A 16371-nucleotide genomic window follows, 5' to 3' on the forward strand; every position below is an offset into this window, starting at 1 on the left:
AGAGGTAAGTAAGGTAAAATGAAGTCATCAGAGGGGACCCTGATCCAGCCTGATGCCTTATAAGAGATCACGACACAGACACGTGGAGGGAAGACCACGTGAGGATGCGGGGAGGAGGTGGCTGTCTGCAAGTCATGAAAAAAGCCTTGGGGGAAATGAGGCTGACATCTCGAGCTTGGACTTCTGGCCTCCAGAAGAGTGAGAAGACAAATTTTTTTTTTTTTTTTTGTGGATGCTACCCAGTCTCTGGTATTTTGTTACGATAGCCGGAATAAGCTACTGCATCCGACTTACGAGGGACCCCAAGTCAGCGGGGGAGCAGCTTTGCAGGAAGCAGACTTGTGCTGGCCAGAATGACGGGGCTTGGAGAGCTGGTACAAAACCTCAGAGAACAGAAGCCAGGAGACTGAGGGTCGGGTGTGGGCAGGGGACGCTGCCCACCACAGGGAAAGCTGGTACTAAGTGCACGCGATTGGATTTGCTCTCATGGGAGTGGGCTGATTTCAGCTCAAACCCCCCGTCTTCCCCAGGACTCATCCAGAAGTCACCCCCATCCTCTTTCCTCCAAGATTCTGAAGCACCACGTAACTTTTCACCAAAATTATACTTTATGTGTCACCTCTTCAGTGGTTAAGTATGGGTGTCTGTCCTTCCCTCCTACACTGTGAGGTCCTTCGGGAGCAGAACCTTTGTCCTATTTATCTTTATATAGAACAGAACCTTGACCCTCACAAAAATGTTCTCTATGTGGTTTGCGTAAACAAGTAACTCTTATCTTGATGCCCTACTGTTGTCTCAACAGAATACAATGAAAACCATTCATTATCCTGCCCCATTATCAGATCAGTAATTTTTTTTTAAGATTTTATTTCTAAGCAATCTCTACGCCCAGTGTGGGGCTCAAACTCACAACCCCGAGATCAAAAGTCCCATGCTATACTGACTGAGCCAGCCAGGCACCCCAGTAATTCATATTTTTTATAGACACACTTATATTGTTTTAAATTCATGCAGGGCACCTGGTGGCTCAGTTGGTTGAGTGTCTGACTTCGGTTCAGGTCATGATGTCACAGTTTGTGAACCCGAGCCCCACGTTGGGCTCTGTGCTGACAGCTCAGAGCCTGGACCCTGCTTCGGATTCTGTGTCTCCCTCTCTCCCTCTGCCCCTTCCCCACTTGTGCTGTTTCTCTGTCTCTCAAAAATAAATAAAACATTTAAAAAATTTATGCAAAACATTAGGTATCTTAAAATCTTTGTATTATAGGATTTTATTTTTGGTGAGCAAAAGACAGTCTTTAACCTGAGTTTTCATTTCTTTTTTTCCCAGATTTAATGTTTTAAGTACATTATTTCTTACTGATATTTCGAAAAACAAACATTCTCTGAAAAAAACTGGGAATGGCTTTTCAATGCTCCTATTCTAGAATTTCATTGAGTCCTGCCACTCTTTGAAAGTGCACACAATTCTGAAAATTGCTGGGTCTGTAGCTCAAAAGCAGAAAGCTTCTGGAACTAATTTCTTCAGGGTGGTTACACAGTCCGCTAGAAGACACAGCCATGATAAATGAAGCATATGGTCCCTCCCCCTGTTCCTCTTGACCCTTTCACTATTGATAGTGCCATTTACCACACACACACACACACACACACACACACACACACACACTGTACATTAGAGCTATTCATTAGGACTCTGTTCACCGCAGGGGCGCTAACTCTAACCACCACACAAACCCTCTGCAGGATCAGTGAAATACATACATGGCAGGAGCACAGGGGTGAAACCAGAGCTCGCACATGCAGGGTGCACCGAGCGCTCTCACAACTGCAACACAGCCTAGAAGTGGGCTTGGAAGAAAGAGTACAGCTGGTGCTGGGCACGCGACTTACCCAGAATGTATAGTAATAAAGCTGTGATTGTGTTTCTCAGAAACTGCTCGATTCCGTAGGTGTATTATTCAGCGGCCATTCCTTCTTACCCAGGGATTCTTGGTTTTAGCCATGCAGATAGTTACACAGACTTCCTACACAAAATACCACTCATGTCCCCTCAGAGCCACGTAAAGATTGGATACTCTGCTGTAAGGCTAACAGCACTCGAGTTTAAAGCCAAATGAAATAAAACCCCAGTATAGAAGGCTCTCAAAAGCAAACATTTAAATTGGTTATTTCTGCAACAGAACCCTGAATTTTGAGGTTAAGTGTTTAAATTTGAATATCACACCAATCACCAGAGATTCTCAAAGCATTAGAAAGATCTGTATTCAGTGACCCAATTGTGTAGTTTTAATTCCACTGTTCTATCAACCCTCTTTTTTTTTTAAATGTTTTATTTTTGAGAGAGTGTGCATGGGGGAGGGGCAGAGAGAGAGGGACAGAGGATCTGAAGCGAGCTCTGAGCTGACAGCAGCGAGCCTGATGTGGGGGTTGAACTCACGAACCGTGAGATCCTGACCTGAGCTAAAGGTGGACGCTCAACCGACTGAGCCACCCAGGTGCCCCTATCAGCCCTCTCAAAATAAGCTGATACCACAGGTCCTACAGTATTCTACGCTTCCATCTCCCTCCCTCCTCGTGCATATCAAGGGCGAGATGACACTATTGATTCATTTACTTAATCAGTCTAAATTCTATCCTCACTACAGTTAAACAGCTACACTGGCCACATTTGAGAACTACGGCACACAACGTGCTAATAACACTGCCACCATCCACCAGTCCTTCAGATCCTCTTGAGGAGCCAACGGACTTGATTTCTATTTTCGAGCTCGCAATAAGCCCGATTTAGAAAGGCTGGCTCCATTCCTTTCTGACAATCTTCGCAGGCAACTCCAATTTGGAGACCACGTCCTGGCAGCCCAGCTGTGTACTAGATCATTAAGGAATCTTTTCAACGAGCATTCTGGATAAAACATTTCATTCAAGCACATTACACTGGATTTCTCATTCTGTGAACATAAAGAACCGTACTGTACAGAAAACACAGCAGCCATTTTAAGAACCAAAAAAAAAAAAAAAAAAAAAGAAGCCACGATGGCATCAGAAGACATCTTCGCCCTTGAGACGCTTCTGCTGGAGGCGGCGCAGGGCTATAGGCTCTGCTCAAACGGCACCACGTCTGCAGCGGGGACGCTGAGGTGCTGGAAACTGCATCCAGTTAGCAGCCATGCTGGGTTTGGCAAAAAAACCACCAGAGGCCCAATCACGTGAACCAAGCATTCACCCACCGTCGAGAAGGCCACCTCCAAGATGTCTTCTTAGCAACCCCAAATCCAGAATTCACCCACCTCGGATTAGGGCGTCCCTCCTCGGCCCGGACGGTGGCAGAAAGTTGCCTGTGCTCACCAGCGTCCCCCACTTGCTGTTGTGGTTCGATGGCAGCTTCCTGCCAAGAGCAGCACAGTGAGACACCGAATCATCAAGCTGCCTTCCTCAAGACATCTATTATTGGGGCGCCTGGGTGGCGCAGTCGGTTAAGCGTCCGACTTCAGCCAGGTCACGATCTCGCGGTCCGTGAGTTCGAGCCCCGCGTCAGGCTCTGGGCTGATGGCTCGGAGCCTGGAGCCTGTTTCCGATTCTGTGTCTCCCTCTCTCTCTGCCCCTCCCCCATTCATGCTCTGTCTCTCTCTGTCCCAAAAATAAAAAAAAAAAAAAAAAAAAAAAAAAAAAAAAAGACATCTATTATTATGAACCCCCTCATTGTGGGTTTGCCCCGCAAGCCTGTGCCGCGGAGGCGAGGACGCAGCCTGCCGCCTTGTAATGACACTCAGCCACAGGGCTCACAAGCTCCGCTCTCCAAACTGTTGTTTTTTAGTGTTTATTTATTTTTGAGAGAGAGAGAGAGACAGAGACAGAGACAGAGAGAGAGAGAGCTGGGGAGGGGCTGAGAGAGAGGGACACAGGATCCGAAGTAGGCTCTGCACGGACAGCACACGGCCTGACACAGGGCTTGAACCCATGGACTGTGAGATGGTGACCTGAGCCGAAATCAAGAGACAGACGCTTGGGGCACCTGGGTGGCTCAGTCAGTTAAGCGTCTGACATTGCCTCAGGTCATGGTCTCACCGTCCTTGAGTTCGAGCCCCGTGTCAGACTGTGCTGACAGCTTGGACCGGCTTCAGATTCTGTCTGTCTCTCTCTCTCTCTCCCCTCCCCCGCTTGCACTCTGTCTCTCAAAAATGAATAAACACTAAAAAAAAAAAAGGCGCTCAACCGACTAAGGCAACTAGGCACCCCCTGAATATTATGTATTGAACCTACTACTGGTTCTTTTTTAAAAAAAAATTTTTTTTAATGTTTATTTATATTTTGAGAGAGAGAGAGAGAGAGAGAGAGAGAGGCGAGATGACACTGTAATGTTTTCTTTAAGTTTCCTAGAAAGCTTAAAGTCAACTTTCAGCATTAGGACTCTTACCTTATAGAAGTGCCTGGATGGCTCAGTCAGTTAAAGCGTCTGACACTTGGTTTTGGCTCGGGTCACGATCTCACAATTTGTGAGTCTGCGCCGCGCACTGGGCTCTGTGCTGACAGCATGGAGTCTGCTTGGGATTCTCCCCCCGCCCCTCCCCTGCTCATTCACTCGCTCTCTCTCTCAAAATAAACTTAAAAAAATTCTTTTTAATAAAAAAAATAAAAAGAATTCTCACCTTATAAAAAGTGCAACAGTTTAATGCATTGCATGTTTAATTCCATTTGTTCTGGAGGAATCTAAACATATTTGAAAAACAAATACTACAAGGAACAAATATTAAAAATTTTAAAGGCCTCAGCATTTGAAGAGTGGCTATCGTGTATCATACACTGTCTTCACCCCTTTTCATTTCAGAGAACTGACCATTTTCTAGGGTTCCCCCCAAATTCTTTACGTGGTGTTAAGGTTGGGGCAAGCTAATTATGAGGAAAGACAGCCGAAGCAAGTGACGATGGGGAGTCCGGGGACTCAGGACAGGCACACGGATACGGAGTTAAATTGTCATGGATGTACCTGTTTAGTCCCCAGGTACCTTTCACACAAGTTGACACGAGAAGAGCCGGTGCACACAAACGATGCCCAAACGGCGGTACACAAGCGACACGGACATTGGGCCATCGTATTTTCAGGGCATCCTATATGTGCCTTAAGACAGCAGCCCGGGGCAGCTCTTCCTCGGTTGGGGCACAAACCTTACCTGTTTGTAGGGGTCTGTGGATGGTGAGGAACGGGACCTTCCATGAACGTACTGTGGCCTCTCGTGTTGATCCAGACCTGCGTCCAAGATGTCATCCGCTGAGTGATACCGCCCAGAACTCCTGGCTTCTAGAGCGTTTCTCTGTTCCCTCCAAGAGGCTTGATACTCAGCAAAGGTTCCAAGTCTCTGAGGCGGTTCTGGTTTTCCCATGTTCGCCGTTTTTCCGTGACTGCTGGGGTTCTCTCCAAAGGAGGTCGTGTGGGCCCTGTTCTGGAACGAAGGCTCTGCACCCTCGTACCCATGGCCCGCTGTCCGCGGCCTCTCCAGCTTCTCCTTCGGGAATCCACAGAGTGCTTGCCTCTGCCCAGGTCTCTGGTGAATGGGTCTGCTGCTTTCCTCAAAAAACTTGCACCTGTCGGCGAATGTGCCCACGGTGTCCTCGGATGCACCCGGGTGCCGGTGGGGGCGATCGGGCCCTGCGAGCCCCACCTCGTTCATTTTCTCGGGTTCGGAGTACGATTTCAGCTTCTGTTGCACCGTGAACTGTTTCCGGCCCCCAATGCGGGGAACGTGCGGCAGGCCCCCTCCAGACGGGGACGGCTTGGGCAGGCCCCCCTCCCAGAAGAGGGGAGCGGCATCCAGATGTGTGCTGTGCTCCTCAGTCCGCGGCTCTGCTGACCCCGCGGGACGATCGGCCGGGCTGGGCTCCAAGTCACGGCGCTTAAAGGACGTGGCCCTCAGGACCCGGGCTTGGGCCTCCTTCAGGTGGTCTTTATAGGTGCCCCGGAAGGAACCTTCTGGGGAGGCGCCGGGGACGCCTCCCGGCTCCACCTGCCAGCCGCCGGCCTCCCGAGCCGCCTCGTCGGCCCCAGCCAGCGCCACCGTGCTTCTGCTCTTCTGCAGGTTGGCTCGGCGCATCTGGACCTCGTTCCTCAGGGTGGTGGCGAAGCGGTCGCTTCTCCGGGTGGCTCTGCCCACCTGGCCATCGAACGGGGGCGGCCTTTCGGCACCAGCTCCCGGGCCGTCGTCGGGCGGGCGTGCCCCCTCCCGGGCCAGCGAGTGCAGCATAGGTGTCTTCTGAGGGGAGATCTTGCTGCTTTCTCCTGCGGCCCACAGGAAGCCGTCGGCGGCTTCCTTCCCCGCGGCTCCTGCCCGGTGGGCGGCTGTCTGTGGCTCCTCGCTTCCCATGGGGTGGCCCTTGGCTGCCTGGTCGCTCTCACGGGTGTGCGGGGCCTCCTCCTCGTGCTGGCGGATGTGACCCCAGGGCCCGTGGCCCATCGGGTGCTCAGTGGGGAGTTCGTGGGCTTCTGCGGCCCTGTCAGACTGCCAATATTCCTCGTGGGGCTGTCCCGCCTGGGCGCTTGCCTGCAGGCACTGTCTGCTGGTCACACAGTAGTAGCGGCTCTGCCCACCGCTGTCGCCCTTCTGCTCAGTGGCACCGGGCCACCTGAGCCGAGTGGGGCCGTTGTCCTGGACACAGTGGGCAGAAGGCTCCTGGCGGCCGCCAGGGACAGCCACACAGTGCTGCTCCCTCAGCGACGAGGCGGCCCTGGGGCCGTCGTGACAGAAGGGACTCTCGTCACTGTACTGGCGCGGGTGCTGGCAGCCAAAGGCCTGCGGGAAACGCACGTCCGTGCTGGACAGGGAGGCCTGAAGCCGGCCAGGGGCCCCCGGGAGGCCGCCCGGCCTGTGGTCAGGGGTCGGCACCCCACCGTCCAGGGGGACGTGGGGCGCAGGGCCCGAGCTCCCGACTCTCTTCCCATTGCCGGGCCGTGCCGGCCTCCACTGCTGACTGGCGGGCTCTGGTCTCCAGTCACTGCGGGGCTGGTCCTGGGGTGGGCCTGGAAAGTGCTGCACACTGGCGGTGTCTGAGAGTGGAGGGCCCTGGGCCTTCTCGTGGCTCTTGGTGGCAGCGAAGCTGTCACTGCGGAGAGGGGGAGGTGGTGGAGGAGGGGAGGAAGGTGCTTTTCTCTTATCGGGGACATACCAAACCGGTCCCAAATTTGATTTCCCAGGGGTGGCCAGCTTGGTCTCAGGACTGTCCTCTGGCCTGGGGCTTCTGCTGCCGTCACGGGGGGCCCGGGGTGGCAAGTACCCGAGCCTGTCCTCCAGGCCCTGGGGGTCACTGGCAGCCTGGCCCTGCCGGCCGCCCGGCCTGGAGGCCTCCCCCAGGCCCACGTTGTAGAGGATGTTCTCTGCAGAGGACACATCAGCCTTGGGCAAGGTGTGGTCGGGTGTGCTGGAGCTGGAGGAGAATGAGCCGTAAGCTGAGTCCCGCTTGCTCGGGCCGCCCAGGTGGTCGATGCTGTCATTGGACCTGGCGGCGGAGAGGTGTCTGGAGGGGTAGGGCTGGGAAGGGCTTGCTCAGGCCACCCAGGCTGTCGACGCTCCCCAGGAAACTAAAGTGGTCAGAGGTACGCTGCAGATTCGTGTGCTCCCACGTGCCAGACAGGTCATGGGAGGAAGAACTAGGAGGAAAGAACCAGAGAGAAGAGTTTGCTTTTGAAGCGAGCAATAGTAAAGGGGACAAATGAGGAGAGCAGGACCAAGAACACAGCTGGCCCCACACAGAAACGTCCAGATGCCGGGGCGCCCGGGTGGCTCAGTGGGTTAAGCGTTCAACTTCGGCTCGGGTCATGATCTCACGGCTCGTGAGTTTGAGCTGTGCGTCGGGCTCTGTGCTGACAGCTCAGAGCCTGGATGGAGCCTGCTTCGGATTTTATGTCTCCCTCTCTCTCTGTCCCTCCTCTGCTCGCATTCTGTCTCTCTCTGTCTCTCTCTGTCTCTCTCTCTGTCTCTGTCTCTCTCTCTCTCTCTCAAAAATAAATTAACATTAAAGACATTTTTTAAAAAAGATTATTCTGTGACCTGTGAAAATGACAGGAAATTCACATCGCAGCACTCACAGATAAGCTGTGATTGGAACACAATTATGGCCATTTGTTTACACACTGTTTGTGAATACTTCTGAGCTATAACGGCAGAGCTGGGTACCTGCAACCAACAGAGACCCATGAAGCTTAAAATATTTCCTACCTGCCCCCTCAAAGAACAAGACTGTGGACCCCGGGGTTTAGCGTATAAAAGGATTCTTCTTATGGATTACTAAAACCGAAGAAGCAATCAAATGACAGTAATTTTCTCTTCTCTTTTTAAAATTTTTTTACGTTTATTTATTTATTTTGAGAGAGAGAGAGAGAGAGAGCAGGGGAGGGGCAGAGAGAGAGGGAGAGAGGGAGAATCCCAAACAGGCTCTGAGCTGTCAGCGCACAGCCCGATGTGGGGCTCGAACTCACGAACAGTGAGACCAGGACAAGTTGGATGCTTAACCGAGTGAGCCGCCCCAGTGCCCCAAATAACGATAATTTTCAAATTAAAAGGGGAAATCCAGAGATAGCGTTACTTTTCCACACCCAAATATTAAAGTACCAAGAGCTCCTCTTAACTCTCAGTTAATGGAATATTTGATAAAGGACCCAAGCCACAGGCTTTCTTAGCAAAACAAACACTGCCGTGCTCAGGGGACTCATTAACTTGACAGAGTTCACTGGAGCTGTACCCGAATGCCAAAAATACTGGTTCTGAAGCAGGATGGGGCCTAAGACAGGGAAATACAAAATCAGGTTAGTTGCTACAAGCTGGGAGATATGTTTGTTAAGGAATCAGTTATCCTATGAGGTAGTGACCGTGTATGTAGGAGGCTACTGGCTCTCGATGGTAAAACTACTTATCCAAGCATGTTAAAAATGCTTCCGTGGGGAGCCTGGGTGACTCAGTCAGTTGAGCATCCCACTCTTGATTTTGGCTCAGATTATGATCTTACAGTTTCTGGTTTCGAGCCCCGTGTGGGGCTCTGAGCTGGCAGCGTGGAGCCTGCTTGCGATTCTCTGTCTCCCTAGCTCTCTACCTATTCCCCTACTCTCTCTCTCTCTCTCTCTCTCTCTCTCTCTCAAAAATAAACATTTAAAAAGAGAAAAACTGTTTTCATTAAAGTTCAACAAAGCTGGAACATTCAGGCTTCAAGGTAAGAAACAAAAAACAAGAAAAACTGCCACAACCCTGGCGACTTCAGGTTTGGGGAGAACCAGATTGAATGGGAAAAATGTGTGATTAAGGCAAGGACACAGGAAACCGAACTGGCGAAATCACTCTTAAAACAAACACAAGGGTTGGGATGAGCACTGGGTGTTGTATGGAAACCAATTTGACAATAAACTTCATATATTGAAAAAAAATAAATAAATAAAAATAAAATTGCAACCCACTCCCCCAAAAAAACAAAAACAAAAACAAAACACAAGGGGCGCCTGGGTGGCTCAGTGGGTTAAGCGTCCGACTCTTGATGTTGGCTCAGGTCACGGTCTCAGGGTTTGTGAGTTGGAGCCACAAGTCGGGCTCTGGGCTGACAGCACAGAGCCTCCCTGGGATTCTGTCTCTCCCTCTCTCTCTGCCCCTCCCCTGTTCTTGTGTGCTCTCTCTCTCTCTCTCTCTCTCTCTTTCTCTCTCTCAAAAAAAAAAAAAAAACAAACATTCAGAAAAGCACGTCACTGACCATTTATAAAACAAACAAATGAACAACAGAACCAACGAAAACACACAACAAGGGCTCCATCTACAAGTTCTGAGGATACGGCAGCTACCGGGGACAGTGACATTGTCCTGAAGGCAGGGGACCGTTGGCTTGTATACCCTTTCCTAAAAGGACAGAGCAGTGCCCCTCTCAGACAGAACAGGAGGCGGTTCTCCTGCACCCTCCCCTCAGTGCCCTGGAGGTGATTTCTCTGTAACATCTGAGGTCTGGGCAGCTATAAATAGTGCCCAGCACTGTTCCCACACGCATGTGGGCAGCAAACGTGATTCTGTCATCAACAAACCACCAAATGGGCTTAATGGAAATCATATTACTTTACGTCACTTTGATAATGAAAATAAAAGGCCCACTTTTCACTTAACTTTTACTACTCAGTTGAGAATCTGTGGTTTTTCAAAAATACCCTGGACTCCAAATACCATCATCTCTTGTCACTTTCAACAGGTCAGTGCACTGAGATGTATTGCCTTCACAGAAGTACTTCAGAAGTTTGTAGCAGACCGGTGTTTACTAACGATCAAAAACTGATTTTGAGATGGTTACGTTAGCTCTACACACACAGGCACAAATGCCCTTCCATAACAGATACTCACGCACGCACACTCACATACACAAACACATACATTCAAGCACACACGCGCAAGCATGCACTTACATACATGTGCACACGCCACACTTACAGATACACCTGTACATACACATACATATACACGCTCATACATGGGCTCGCACACACCCAAAGCCACCCTGCTTAAAAAATATTAAGTTTACTTATTTATTTTGGGGGAGGGGGAGAGAGGGTGAGAGGGAGACAAGAAACAATCCCAAGCAGGCTCTGCACTGTCAGCGAGAAGCCCAAAGCTGGGCTTGAAGCATGAGATCGTGACCTGAGCCGAAGTCGGACGCTTAACCCACTGAGGCAGCCAGGCGCCTCCCCCCTCTCTAAAAATTTTTTTAAGTTTATTTATTTATTTTGAGAGAGGGAGACAGAGCCATCATCCTTTTAATATGAGACTTGTGAGGACACTGGCCACTCACCCAAGGTGGCCAGGAGAGGCCTCCTCCAGCCAACACCCCTGTGGTGCGGCCACACACCTGCCTGGCACATTACCCCTTCTGACCCTGAAATGTGGACTCTAAGTAGCCCAGAACTTCCCCTTCCATCCACTGACCTACAACTCCCAGCATCTGGGTCTCCCGCTCAGTGGGAAAGCACCCCTGGGCCCCCGAGGCTGGATGGCACCCTGGCATGTGGGCTGTGAAGCCCTGATTTCCTCTATAAGGAGAGCCCTGGGGGCTGGGGAGAGGGTGTTGATGCTTAAGAGAACGGCCTGGGAGCCTCGCTGGAATACACTTGCCGAAAGAGCCTGTCTTCTTTTTCTTAAGATTTTTTAATGTTTATTTATTTTGGAGAGAGAAAGACAGAGTGTGAGGGGGGAGGGGCAGCGAGAGACGGGGGGACAGAATCTCAAGCAGGCTCCAGGCTCCGAGCTGTCAGCACAGAGCCCGACGTGGGGCTCGAGCTCACGGACTGTGAGGTTATGACCTGAGCCCAAGTCAGAGGCTCAACCAACTGAGCCACCCAGGCACCCCGCTTCTGCCTTCTAATGTGCACGTAAAAGTCTCAGAAGAAGGGTGGTTGCTGTAGGCACATGGGTGGACGGACAGCCCTCCCACTCAGCTCAGGACCACCGACCTGGCTGGCCCAAAGGGATTCAGCCCAAAAAGGTAAGTCCCCAAGCTCCTGATTTATTAAACAACATAAATGAGAAAGCACATTTGTTCATCCTTGGTGTTTTAGTTTTTTTCTTTTTTTTAATGTTAATTTTTTTTTGAGAGAGAGACACACACACAGAGAGAGAGAGAGACAGAGACACAAAGTGTGGGCAGGGGCGGGGGAAGAGAGAGAGAGAGACACAGAATCCAAAGCAGGTTCCAGGCTCTGAGCTGTCAGCATAGAGCCTGACATGGGGTTTGCGAACCACGAGATCATGACCTGAGCCGAAGTCAGATGCTTAACCAACTGGGCCACCCAGGTGCCCCTAGTTTTTATTTTCAAGGCTTGGACACCTACCTACCCACTGAAGAATTTAGACATTTCTACTGGAAATGGTGTGTCAGCAGCTTTTCCTCATCAGAAAAAAAGCCTCTGACTGTTGATTTCGGCTCAGGTCATGATTGTACCGTTTGTGAGTTAGAGACCTGCATGGGGCTCTGCGCTGACAGTGCAGAACCTGCTTGGGATTCTCTCTCTCTTCCTCTCTCTCTGCTCCTCCACCACTGGCACGATGTCTCTCTCTCTCTCTCAAAATAAATAAATTAAAAAAAAAGAGGGGTGCCTGGGTGGCTCAGTTGATTAAGCATAGGACTTTGACTCAGGTCATGATCTCGCTGTTCATGAGTTCAAGCCCCAAATCGGGCTCTATGATGACTGCTCAGAGTCTGGAGCCTCCTTCAGATTCTGTGTCTCACTCTCTCTGCCCCTCCTCTGCTTGCTCTTTGTCTCTCTGTCTCAAAGATAGATAAATATTAGAAGAGGGAAGGGAATGGGGAAGGGGGAAGGGGGAAGGGGGAAGGGGAAGGGGAAAGGGGGAAGGGGGAAGGGAAGAAAAGAAAAGAAAATCACGCTGAAGTCAAGAGAGGTGCTGTTGTGGCAGGGCTGGGAAGTCATGGACGTTGGTGGAATGTCGAACACCGTCCATCCCAGTGGGAAACAGTGCCTACCTGGGGTGGTGACGGCCGTGCCAGGAAGGACAGGAGCTGGCAGAGGGGAATGGAGATGCTGGTGTGTCGGGGTGGCTATCAGAGAACTTGCCAGGAGTGAGGCCTCCAGCTCAGCTCATTCTTCCTGAAAAAAACAAAAACAAAACAAAACAAAACAAACCGCAGACAACTCAGGAATTGCAAATAAAGGACAACCCTGTGCCAAGACGGGAGTGAGGCACGGAAATATGTTACAGCTACTCCCGCATGACTGATAGCATTGCTTCCGGAGCTTTCCACGGTATCTGGATATGAAAAATTGTTAACTTTTATTAATGCAGAACCCATCCTAAGGCAGAGTGAGAGTCATGAGCTCCAAAATGTGAACTAAGCCTTATTCTTCAATTTTTGCTCTAAACAGGTAAATAAATCTTGTCCTCGCCTCAGCCATCAGTAGGACTCTGGAAGGACTCTTCTGTCTTTCCTGTTTCAGCATAGCTAGGCACACAGCCGTCAGCCTCCTTGAGGAGGAGAGATGCACTAGAGAGAAGTGCAGGGGGTCCCAGCTCAGCCGGGTCACACACAGTTTAGACCACTTCCTTTTTTTAAAAGTTTATTTATTTATTTTGAGAGAGAGACAGAGAGCAGGGGAGGGGCAGAGAGAGAGAGAGAGAGAGAGAGAGAGAGAGAGAGAATCCTGAGCAGGTTCTGCACTGTGAGCACAAAGCCCATTGCAGGGCTCCAACTCCTGCACCGTGAAATCACGACCTCAGCCAAAATCAAGAGTCAGATGCTTAACCGACTGACCCCTAGGCGTCCCTGGATGACTTCTATTTACTCACTTCACTAAGTAAACGCAGACATCTTGACATTAACTGAGACCAGCAGAGGCGCATTCATTCCTCTGAGCCTCTCAAGTGCCTGTGAAGTCAGCTAAGGGTCCCCATCGTGTGAATTCATGATGCCCTAGAACGACGGCTCTAGTCCGTTCAGCGAGGACTTGTGAACACAGTATGCCGCGTCTTCCTGGGCTCCTGCGCCCCTGTCCACACCCTCCCATCGGTGGCTTATTCTTTTTTTGGCTACACCGCCTGGGAATGATAAGGGAGGTTCAGTCACAAATCCCTACAGCTGCCATGTAAATGTTCACAGAGCATCCAAGAGAACGGTGGTGTGTGAGGAGAGCCACGCACCTGCTTCTCCCAGTCTCCATGTCTCCACGTCTCCAATTTGGGACAGAACTCGCTCACTGTGGCCAGTCTGCAGCTCAAGAGGCTCAAACTGAGCCTCTCTAGGTGCTTGACAGAGAGCAGACATTCTTCCAGGCAGGCAAAGACATTAAAGGATATTAATGTTAAAAGCATATTAAAGAAACCCGGGGTGCTTGGGTGGCTCAGTCAGTTGAGCGTCTGATTCTTGACTTTGGCTCAGGTCGTGATCCCAGCGTCATGAGATTGAGCCCCACAATGGGCTCTGGCTGGGTGTGGAGCCTGCTTGGGACTCTCTCTCCTCCTCTGCCCTTGCCCTGCTCGTGTGTTCTAACACACACACTCTCTCTCAAAACAGTAGGAAAGAGGATTAAAGAAATCTGAAAAGTATGTATAACTTAAACCTTCTGACAACTCACGGGGCGCCTGAGTGGCCGAGTCACTTAAGTGTCTGACTCTTGATTTCGGCACAGGTCGTGACCTCGCGGTTCCTGTGTTCCAGCCACGCTGACAGTGTGGAGCCTGCTTGGGATTCTCTCTCTATCCCTCTCTCTCTCTGCGCCTCCCTCAAAAACAAATACATAAACGTTAAAAACGTTCTGACAACTCATAATTAAGGAGGAAAAGTAGATGGGTGGCAAAATGTGGAATGTATTGACTTTAGGAGTTTCCCCATGAACAAGAGCAAAAAAACGGACAACTTCATCACACCACAGAAGTAAGGAGATTGCAATCCCAAAGTGTACCTCATCGAGTTTCTCCAAATCCTCGTGAGGAAGGTTCTGGCTACGTGAGTCTCGTGTTCAGGTGGCATTTTCTGTGCTATCGCATCAAGGATGTGTTTCATCTTCCTTTATACTTAATTAATGAAGGAAATAAACTAGACTGAGAGTGGAGGCAAAGGAAACAAATAAAAAAAGGAAGCCTGAAAAAGAAAATGCCTTATAATCTGTGGCAACATGTTCCAACCCAGCACATGGCAAGACTGGGGTATGTGCTGGCTGACTTGGGGGGAGGGGAGGCAGCAGGGCTCCAAGAGTGCACGCACTCCCTCCTTTTTAAAAAGACAATACAGGGGCGCCTGGGTGGCTCAGTCGGTTAAGCGGCTGACTTCGGCTCAGGTCATGATCTCACAGTCCGTGAGTTCGACCCCCGCGTCGGGCTCTGTGCTGACAGCTCAGAGCCTGGAGCCTGCTTCGGATTCTGTGTCTCCCTCCCTCTCTCTCTCTCTCTCTCTCTCTCTCTCTCTCTCTCTCTCTCTCTGCCCCTCCCCTGCTCATGTTCTGTCTCTCGCTCTCTCAAAACCAGCTAAACATTAAAAAATAAAATAAGGGGCGCCTGGGTGGCGCAGTCGGTTAAGCGTCCAACTTCAGCCAGGTCACGATCTCGCGGTCCGTGAGTTCGAGCCCCGCGTCAGGCTCCGGGCTGATGGCTCGGAGCCTGGAGCCTGTTTCCGATTCTGTGCCTCCCTCTCTCTCTGACCTTCCCCTGTTCATGCTCTGTCTCTCTCTGTCCCAAAAAAATAAATAAATAAAAAACATTGAAAAAATAAAAAGATAACACATATAGATGCATGTCTATTCCAAGAAGACATAGTTGACAACCACAGTAGAAATTAAGAGCTTTTAAAAAAAAAATCACCCAGTGAAAAGGTTGTACGTATAAGCTACACATAAGGATATTCCGGCTATTGGGGATAGTGACGTTTTCCTAAAACATAATGGACTTTTCATCAGGTCCTTTGAATTTCCTAGTGCATAATGAATGTATTTGGGAAGGTTCCAGCTACCTTCTGTTTCTCAGCCCCTCTGACTACCTAAAACGGCTGGATTCATGCCGATAAGAGAGAGGACGACGTTCTGGACCCAAAAGCGTTCATTCCATCACAATGCTGTGAGGATGCTGGTCCGGCAGGTTGTGGGGAAAGAGCTCTCTGGCGCCACCTAGTGGTCTCACACAGCCACTGTCCCTCTGGCTGCGTTTCAGACAGACCCAGATGAACAGAAGCAAGAACAGATTTAAGGTCTTCATTTTCACAAGATCGTGGGCTTTCTTCTCGCACAAGATACACACTCAGGTGGCTTTCAGCCATTCAGCCGCCAGAAATGTGGGAACCCTGAGGAGTGCACAGGCCACAGGATGTGCCAGGACAGGAGAGCACAAGTCCCCAGTTTGAGGGCCTGGGTGAAACCACTATGCCATACTTGGTTCTTAGTGGTATCCACCCTGGCCACCCGCAGAGCCATGAGCATTAGAAGTGAGTAAATGCGGGGTGCCGGGGTGGCTCGGTTGGTTAAGCATGCGACTCTTGTCTTCCGCTCAGGTCATGATATCTCACGGCTCGTGAGTTCAAGCCCCATATCGGGCTCTGTGCTGACGGTGCAGAGCCCGCTTGGGATTCTCTCTCTCTCCCTCTCTCTCTGCCCCTCCCCTGCTCCCTCTGTCTCTCTCGCAGACAAAGTAAATAAATAAACTTAAAAAAATTTTTTTAAATAATAAAATACAGAGGTGCCTGGGTGGCTCAGTCGGTTAAGCGTCTGACTTCAGTTCAAGTCATGATCTCACCGTTTGTGAGTTCAAGCCCCGCATCGGGATCCGTGCTGACAGCTCAGAGCCTGGAGCCTGCTTCAGATTCTGTGTCTCCCTCTCTCTGCCCCTCCCCTGCTCATGCTCTGTCTCTCTGTCTCAAAAATAAACATTA

At 50.5% G+C, this 16371-nt stretch overlaps 1 protein-coding gene across 1 annotated transcript; it reads right to left on the bottom strand.

Moving 5' to 3' along the window:
• Positions 1–3066: 3066 nt before the first annotated feature.
• LOC131503544 (protein Shroom2-like) lies at positions 3067–12607 on the bottom strand (the record flags this gene model as incomplete). Its single annotated transcript, XM_058714985.1, is given in 6 exon segments — positions 3067–3169; positions 3288–3385; positions 5169–7529; positions 7531–7636; positions 12484–12573; positions 12575–12607. Coding segments are annotated over 6 exon segments (2755 nt in total), but the record flags the coding sequence as incomplete, so codon positions are not given.
• Between the last annotated feature and the right edge of the window lie 3764 nt (positions 12608–16371).

This window comes from Neofelis nebulosa, unplaced genomic scaffold (genome assembly GCF_028018385.1).
Source record: "Neofelis nebulosa isolate mNeoNeb1 unplaced genomic scaffold, mNeoNeb1.pri scaffold_62, whole genome shotgun sequence".
Taxonomy (NCBI): domain Eukaryota; kingdom Metazoa; phylum Chordata; class Mammalia; order Carnivora; family Felidae; genus Neofelis; species Neofelis nebulosa.